This window comes from Caretta caretta, chromosome 12 (genome assembly GCF_965140235.1).
Source record: "Caretta caretta isolate rCarCar2 chromosome 12, rCarCar1.hap1, whole genome shotgun sequence".
NCBI lineage: Eukaryota > Metazoa > Chordata > Testudines > Cheloniidae > Caretta > Caretta caretta.
In genome coordinates, this window is record NC_134217.1 from 11710196 (window position 1) to 11719234 (window position 9039).

The 9039-nt window shown below is 45.4% G+C and overlaps 1 protein-coding gene across 2 annotated transcripts; it reads left to right on the plus strand.

The window, feature by feature from the left end:
• The first annotated feature begins 375 nt into the window (after nucleotides 1-375).
• Nucleotides 376-7935, plus strand: LOC125620605 (ferritin heavy chain A-like). Of its 2 annotated transcripts, XM_048816527.1 has the most exons (4): nucleotides 5406-5507; nucleotides 6106-6252; nucleotides 6709-6813; nucleotides 7668-7935. In XM_048816527.1, the coding sequence occupies exons 1-4, from the start codon at nucleotides 5406-5408 to the stop codon at nucleotides 7821-7823; spliced, it is 510 nt and encodes a 169-aa protein (XP_048672484.1). In that variant the 3' UTR covers nucleotides 7824-7935. The 2 variants fall into 2 exon arrangements, 1 of the variants encoding a protein (XP_048672484.1); XR_012664500.1 differs by lacking the exons at nucleotides 5406-5507; nucleotides 6106-6252 and adding an exon at nucleotides 376-516 and having other exon boundaries at nucleotides 6709-6936; nucleotides 7668-7754.
• The last annotated feature ends 1104 nt before the right edge of the window (nucleotides 7936-9039 follow it).

Here is a 9039-nt window from a genome sequence, read left to right on the forward strand (position 1 = left end):
ACTCTCCAGAATAACTGCAGCTATAGCAGTGTATGAGGGTAATGGTGGACTGATGCTAATTTTATGCAGTAGAAGAGACCCCTGTGACACATGGCTAAATCTTGGATGAACCTTATTGAATTCAGCTGGACAGCACTGGAGTTCATTGTATTAAAAAAGCAAATGTTCACATAGTAGGGTTTGATTTTATGTACCACCTCTAAAAGGAAGGGGGGAGGGGAAGTGCTAATATAATTTCTCCAGTTATCAGCCATTTGCAGCTTTGGCCTGGGGAGGGATCCATTCTCCAGAGGATTATCTCTTCATCCTTTCTGCAAAGCTTCACGCTAGATTCTCTAGAGCCCAGCAGACCAAGAAAAGACAGTGAGATAAATACCCTGCATTTAGACTGCTTCATTCTAATGCAGTAAATACACAGAGCCTGGTCCATGGAGGGACGCAATCCTCAGGGAAGGGTTGGAAGAGCTGACACTGACCAGGGTCCTTCTGCATTGTGTGTGTGGGCAATCAAATAAGGTTAGTAACATGAGTGTGGTTTCTTTTAATTTACTGTTTTCGCTAATGTTTTTTCTATAAGAATAAATAAGCTTGTGTAGAAAGAGCTGTGTGATAGCTTAATTGTGGGCAGTTACCTTGTTAGTTTCTGAAAGAAAAAGCAAATGGGTCTGCTGAGGAAGACTTGTCTTGCTGGGACTACACAGTGAAGATGGGGAACTGTTCAGCCTAGAAATACCCCAGTGAACAGGGAGAGGGATGCAACTCTCCACTCAAGAAAGGCAAAGTCTGGGGAGCTGGAAGCCTGAGAGCAGGTGCTCTTGCTGGACCACAAAGGGGGAACACCGGTGCCATTGCCCTGAACTGAGGCACCCTGCCTTCTCAGTTTCTTTTACCACTTGTTGCTGGAGCCCTATCTCTCTCTTCTGTGGGCCCTCCCGCTCTTCCCCAGCTAAGGTCCAACTCTCCGACCTTGCTGGGCCTGGTGGGAAAAGTACTGCTCACGGCATCCCTGAGGTGCTAGAGGGGACACAAGGTACTTCATAACAGTTCTGGCCATGCAGCCCAAATGCATCCAGCAATTTCAATGTGTACATTAAGTTACACAAAGAAAACTCAACTTTAAAAAAATCTGCCATGGAGCCTCCTTAGATGACTGTACTTTCTGGCACGGCACTGCAGAAAAGATGTTACCCCCCACTGTGTCCTGACTCCTGGGGCAAAGCAACTCTTCCAAGCACTACTGGGAGTAACTTGCTTTTGTATATCACATCTGTGTTTCTGCCATGATGGCTTTATATCATGTCCATATATCATGGAGGGATAGCTCAGTGGTTTGAACATTGGCCTGCTAAACCCATGGTTGTGAGTTCAATCCTTGAGGGGGCTATTTAGGGATTTGGGGGAAAAATTGGGGGATTGGTCCTGCTTTGAGCAGGGGGTTGGACTCGATGACCTCCTGAGGTCCCTTCCAACCCTGATATTCTATGTATAAATAAAGTGGATGGGAACTCCAGGGAGGTTTCCTATCAGTCTGTGCTTGGACATTTGCTCCCACTGCCCATCCAGCCTGTATCGTGGCAGATGCTTCCTGCTGGACTTGTTCCCTGGGGCAATGAGAAGCTGTTCCCTTTCAGAGGGGAATAAAGAATATGAACTCCATATTCTCCAGCGCTAGACAGGATAGTTGCACAATCACAGAAGTTTGAAAAGCTGGTCAAAAAGCCTGGGATGAGATGAAGATTCCTGCCAGCTTAACGCAACACGACCTAACCCACTTCCTGGAATGTAACAGGACAACACTGCCTAAATGACCTTTAAATAACTCACTCATAGCTGAGACTAGATAGGCATAGCTTGTCTGAATAAAAAGTAAACATTGGTCCTTTACTGAAGAGAGTCCGAATAAAAGTATTACCCTCATGCCAGCTATTAAATACGCAGCCACATATGCAAGATTAGCAAAAAGAAAAGGAGTACTTGTGGCACCTTAGAGACTAACCAATTTATTTGAGCATGAGCTTTCGTGAGCTACAGCTCACTTCATCGGATGCATATTCAGCACATAACAGCACATTCAGCCCATTTGCTGGTTCTTGATCAATCCTCTCCAGTGGAAAGAAGGTGCAGAAAGAGCAAGTGACGCAATGATACCTGGTGGGTTCAAGCTGCCATGTTGACCTCGTGAGAGATATCAGAGCTGTTTAATCACTAGAAGCATGGCCTGGCATATCTGTAGCTGGAGTTACTTCTTGATGCATTCAAGAATCCCAGGGTCTGTTAGGACAGAAAGTGCAGCATGGACATTTCATGATAAACGGGGACTGTGACATAGAAACAATGGGAAGAATCGGCACAGATACGGTTCTCACCTCTGTCTGTCTTTCAGGTTCCATAGCCAATCTCACATACCCCAAACCCATGTGATTCATGCCAGTCAGTCAATGACATCTTCTGCTTTCCATTCTTCTACCCCTTGAAACAAACATTTGTGTATAAGAAAACAGATTTGATCCAAAATTCATAGCAATCACAGGCAAAAGCACAGAAAGAGAAAACACTAAACCATCCACGTCCATATACAAGCAGCCCCATTACTGTAAGGTGTTTCATAGTTCCATGGAATTTTCTAATCTTGCATGTTTCAGAGTAACAGCCACGTTAGTCTGTATTCGCAAAAAGAAAAGGAGTACTTGTGGCACCTTAGAGACTAACCAATTTATTTGAGCATGAGCTTTCGTGAGCTACAGCTCACTTCATCGGATGCATACCGTGGAAACTGCAGCAGACTTTATATACATACAGAGATCATGAAACAATACCTCCTCCCACCCCAATGTCCTGCTGGTAATAGCTTATCTAAAGTGATCATCAAGTTGGGCCATTTCCAGCACAAATCCAGGTTTTCTCACCCTCCACCCCCCCCCCCTCCACAAACTCACTCTCCTGCTGGTAATAGCCCATCCAAAGTGACAACTCTCTACACAATGTGCATGATAATCAAGTTGGGCCATTTCCTGCACAAATCCAGGTTCTCTCACCCCCTCACCCCCCTCCAAAAAACACACACACAAACTCACTCTCCTGCTGGTAATAGCTCATCCAAAGTGACCACTCTCCCTACAATGTGCATGATAATCAAGGTGGGCCATTTCCAGCACAAATCCAGGTTTTCTCACCCCCCACCCCCATACACACACAAACTCACTCCCCTGCTGGTAATAGCTCATCCAAAGTGACCACTCTCCCTACAATGTGCATGGTAATCAAGGTGGGCCATGTCCAGCACAAATCCAGGCTTTCTCACCCCCCCGCCCCCGCCTTTTTTCCCAGGGACACAAACACACACACATAAACTCACTCTCCTGCTGACAATAGCTCATCCAAACTGACCACTCTCCAAGTTTAAATCCAAGTTTAACCAGAACGTCTGGGGGGGGGGGGGCGGTAGGAAAAAACAAGGGGAAATAGGCTACCTTGCATAATGACTTAGCCACTCCCAGTCTCTATTTAAGCCTAAATTAATAGTATCCAATTTGCAAATGAATTTCAATTCAGCAGTTTCGCTGGAGTCTGGATTTGAAGTTTTTTTGTTTTAAGATAGTGACCTTCATGTCTGTGATTGCATGAAAAAAAAAGGGGGGGGGGTGAGAAAGCCTGGATTTGTGCTGGACATGGCCCACCTTGATTACCATGCACATTGTAGGGAGAGTGGTCACTTTGGATGAGCTATTACCAGCAGGAGAGTGAGTTTGTGTGTGTATGGGGGTGGGGGGTGAGAAAACCTGGATTTGTGCTGGAAATGGCCCACCTTGATTATCATGCACATTGTAGGGAGAGTGGTCACTTTGGATGAGCTATTACCAGCAGGAGAGTGAGTTTGTGTGTGTGTTTTTTGGAGGGGGGTGAGGGGGTGAGAGAACCTGGATTTGTGCAGGAAATGGCCCAACTTGATTATCATGCACATTGTGTAGAGAGTTGTCACTTTGGATGGGCTATTACCAGCAGGAGAGTGAGTTTGTGGAGGGGGGGGTGGAGTGGAGGGTGAGAAAACCTGGATTTGTGCTGGAAATGGCCCAACTTGATGATCACTTTAGATAAGCTATTACCAGCAGGACATTGGGGTGGGAGGAGGTATTGTTTCATGATCTCTGTGTGTATATAAAGTCTGCTGCAGTTTCCACGGTATGCATCCGATGAAGTGAGCTGTAGCTCACGAAAGCTCATGCTCAAATAAATTGGTTAGTCTCTAAGGTGCCACAAGTACTCCTTTTCTTTTTGCGAATACAGACTAACGTGGCTGTTACTCTGAAACATGCAAGATTAGAAAATTCCATGGAACTATGAAACACCTTACAGTAATGGGGCTGCTTGTATATGGACGTGGATGGTTTAGTGTTTTCTCTTTCTGTGCTTTTGCCTGTGATTGCTATGAATTTTGGATCAAATCTGTTTTCTTATACACAAATGTTTGTTTCAAGGGGTAGAAGAATGGAAAGCAGAAGATGTCATTGACTGACTGGCATGAATCACATGGGTTTGGGGTATGTGAGATTGGCTATGGAACCTGAAAGACAGACAGAGGTGAGAACCGTATCTGTGCCGATTCTTCCCATTGTTTCTATGTCACAGTCCCCATTTATCATGAAATGTCCATGCTGCACTTTCTGTCCTAACAGACCCTGGGATTCTTGAATGCATCAAGAAGTAACTCCAGCTACAGATATGCCAGGCCATGCTTCTAGTGATTAAACAGCTCTGATATCTCTCACGAGGTCAACATGGCAGCTTGAACCCACCAGGTATCATTGCGTCACTTGCTCTTTCTGCACCTTCTTTCCACTGGAGAGGATTGATCAAGAACCAGCAAATGGGCTGAATGTGCTGTTCTGGGAGCCTCTATATAGAATCATAGGATATCAGGGTTGGAAGGGACCTCAGGAGGTCATCTAGTCCAATCCCCTGCTCGAAGCAGGACCAATCCCCAATTTTTGCCCCAGATCCCAAATGGCCCCCTCAGGGAATGAACTCACAACCCTGGGTTTAGTAGGCCAATGCTCAAACCACTGAGCTACCCCTCCCCCCCAAATTCTCATATTTCCTCCTTTTTCCTCCAGGGAGTATAATGGCAACAGGAGAGTTCATGTTGGTGAGCCAGCCACTCACCAGTGCAAATTCTGTGAGGGTCACACCTACCATGCTGATTGGTGTCTTGGGGAGGAAGGGAACTTCCCTTGGGCAGTAGTACCTGTAAATCACAGTAAAGCCTCCTCTGAGCAGTATTTATATCAGCTGTGCTAAGAGAAAAATTCTGTTTCTAGGCTGTGTGTTTGTGCTAGCAGTCTTTGAACAGAGTGGGCTCTGTTGATATTTGTTATTGTTAAGCAGGGCTAGACCTCATAGATTTAGAAATGGAGTCCCAAGTGCGTCAGAACTTCCATGTTGAGTGTGAGGCTGCTGTGAACCGCATGGTAAATATGGAGCTGTACGCTAGCTATGTCTTCCTGTCCATGGTAAATGTGTGGTGATTTTTTTTTTTTAATAAACACACATTCTTGTCTCATTATGCTCTAAGAGAGATGGGCTTCTTTTTCTAAAAGGCTTTTCCTTTTTCTTTTCTAAGTCTACTTTCCAAGTCCTAATTTCTAATGAATTCCAGTTGAGGATAGTATGTTGTTTGTGGGGCTACAGAGCCCTATCTGTATAAATCTGAGTTGACTATAGAAAGACTAATGTGTTGTCTGCAGAATGATGTCATTTAGAGAGTTTATTCTTACAGGATTGAATGCAGGGAACTTAATACAGCTATCTGAGTGGGACTCAGCAAGTCTGGCTTTGATTCCTAGCTCTACCCTAAGCTCCCCTGTGATCTCTGGCCTGCCACCTAGTTCCCCTCTGTTTCCATTCCCTGTTCATCAAAGGGGATGAATGCTCCTTGACTGCACAGCCTGAAGCTCAAAGAGTGTTTCTTGCCAAGTACAGTGCCTTCCAACACAGTGGGCTGAAAACCGAGGTTAGGGTCTCTAGGTTGCTATTCTAGTCCAGATAAAATGTTAGAATCTTCTGTCTCTCTAGCCCAAGTCAGTAAACGTTGCATTTGCTATTCTTCAGTCCTACTACTTTGACTGTGATGCTGTGGCCCTGAGGCATATGGCTGAGTTCTTGAAAGAGCAGTCCCATGAGGAGAGGGAGCATGCTGAGAAACTCCTGAAATATCAGAATAAGCGAGGGGGGCTCATTGTCCTGCAGGACATCAAGGTAGCAACAAAGTAACATTGTGTCCCTAGAAGGGCTCCCATAAACTGGACTTCAGAGAATGGGGTTAGTAGCTGTGCTTGGGGTGTAGTACTAATTCTCTTCTCTAGGAGTAAGCGATAGGCCTTGCTCAGGCATTTCTAAGAGTGAACCCTGTAGCAAATTAGGGAGAGTTGCATGGTTCAGGAGCACCAGACCTTGGCCATCTTATGGTAAAGGGTGAGTATGGACATGGGTTGATATACATGAGCCTGTGTTAGCTAAAAGCACAGAACAGGCTTGCTTACCTGTGACCTGACCATCTACTCCCTCACTTCACAAGCAACAACTTTGTGTTGTATTTATAGAACATGAAAATCCAGGGATGCCTAGTGCTGTTAGCAGTGGGGTGGAAAGCTGCCTTGGTTGTGAAACTACAGCTCTACAGTGAGCACCCTGAGGTGTTTTGTTCTCCAACAGAATCCAGAGCGGGATGAGTGGGGGAATAGCCTGGAGGCCCTGCAGCTGGAGAAGACTCTGAACCTGGACCTGCACAAGCTGGCTACTGAGAAAAATGACCCCCACGTGAGCGTGGTAGTGGAGAGAGTGAAGGCAGTAACTACATGCAGTGCTGCTTTGACAGAGGTTTGGAGGGGGGTGGGGTTTGCTTCTCCATCTGAAGCAGCCCTGAAACTGGGGATGTTTGTGGTAGGTAACAATGCATAGATCCAACATCATACGTTCTCAGAATGTTTAATTTCCTACCTTGGGCACAAAGTAGCCAGGCTTTGAACCTGTACAAGATGCCCAGTGGAGAAATGACCTTCACCTGAGTGTGGTCAGGAGAATCATGCGCACGTACCCTCTGGCTTGGAATACAGCATGTGCTCCTGCCCTCACCACTCAATGTGTAAAAGACAGTGAGTGGCATGTCAAATATTGCAGCATAGAAAGAGATTTGTTCTTGCTAGTCCTGTGTATAAAGGGGAGACTTCTTAAACATGGAGAGGGTAAGGTGCTTACCTGTCCTTTGTGTCCCTTGAAAACTACTCCTCAAAGGGCCTCTCTAGCCCTTCCCAACCCCAGGGGAAAATGCCAGGTTGATGAGAAGCTGCGCTAGCTTCTGAATTTCTGCAACTATAGGGTTTTCATACCCTGGTCAGTAGTGAATACCCCCATTCTCAAGTGACATGGACCATTTACTGCACATGAAATTTGAGATAATCTCGTTACCAATAGCACTGTTCTCTAGCTATTTCTACCTGTACAGTGGCTTCTACACCACGTACAGTACTAGAGACTCTGAACTGTCCTATAGTTCATTGCTTCAACACCATTTCTCGGCACAATGCCCAAAATGGGGGTCACTAAATGCCCTATTGCATATGAGAGAGCAAGAGTGAGTCCATATACCCTAACCATCCTCTCTCCTCCTACAGCTGTGTGATTTCCTGGAGTCTGACTACCTGGAGGAGCAGGTGAAGGCCATTAAGCAGCTGGGAGACCACCTCACCAACCTGAAGCGCCTGGAAGTGCCTCAGAATGGCATGGGAGAGTACCTGTTTGACAAACACACCCTGGGGGAGAGCAGCTGAATGGCACAGCAGAGGCTTAGAATGCATTATGCTTTCCTGGAACCTTGTATCCAGGGCAAAGAATAGTTTGACAAATCCTTAAATGCTGAGAATAAAATTCTCTAATCCCTGAGCCTGGACTTGTCTTTGAATAACATAAGCCACTTAGTGTGAGCTTTTCCCCATAAGAAACAATCTGTGTTGGAGGCTATATTTCATGACTTGTAAAGTCTGATTATGCCAGGGGAGAAATTAGGGCTTGATTACATCACCCTAGTGGCAATCATGAAACTCTCTGCAATAGAGAAACCACCACACAATCTGGCTGTACTACAGTGGGTTTAAAGAGGTGATAGACTTACAAATGTAGCCAGGGGGTGAGAACTGAGCTGCCAGTACCTCCAGGTTGGTGCCAATAACCCAGCATCTTATAGACCTATCTAATTGTAAAAATTCCATGTGTAGTGTATGCATTTTTTTCTTTCCTCTGAATGCTTCACTAAAAACCAGCCTGAAGTCTTAGTTCTCTAAGTGGCTTGATTTACCCTGTAACAGTACACTTCACCATCTTAACTTTTATTCTGAATGCTCCTGCATGTCCTTACAGAATCAAAAAAAGGAAGCTGGGGATTGAAGGCAACATAACATGCACCTGTCTACTTCCCTTGTTTGTTCTGATATTTCTGGACCCTCTCAGCTGGCTCCCTGCCCTTATGAGGGAAACTGGGCCCCGTGCCTCAGGACCATGTCCTCACAATCAAAATAATAAGACATGGGGAAAGGACAGGAGCTCTGTGGAAACAGTGTTCGTTAGCTTGGGATGCAGAGACAGATTCTTATGTGTTAATTACATTAGAAGAACAAGAGAAGCCCAAACTTAGGTTAGGAGCCCATTATCTTTGACAGTTATTATCTGTTGCTAGAGCATTCATAATGAGATAAATGTAGGGGAGACTTGTCATCTCTCTATCATCAAAAAATAAATCTTGCTACTCAAATGTAAACAAGCTTCCATTGTTAAAATAATGCATGAGTCTAGTGCCTCAGCATGAGAGGGATGCAAGGGGCACTTGTTGGGAATATATCAGCATAATGCTGAGCAATGGAGAATAATAAAAGCAGTGCCTGGCATGTGGCAAGGATGAAGTAAATGTTGTGGGAAGCAGAGTGGTTGTAAGGGCCTTGAAGTTTCCAAGCAGAGGATGGGGCAGCCATGACTACACCTGAGACAATAGAA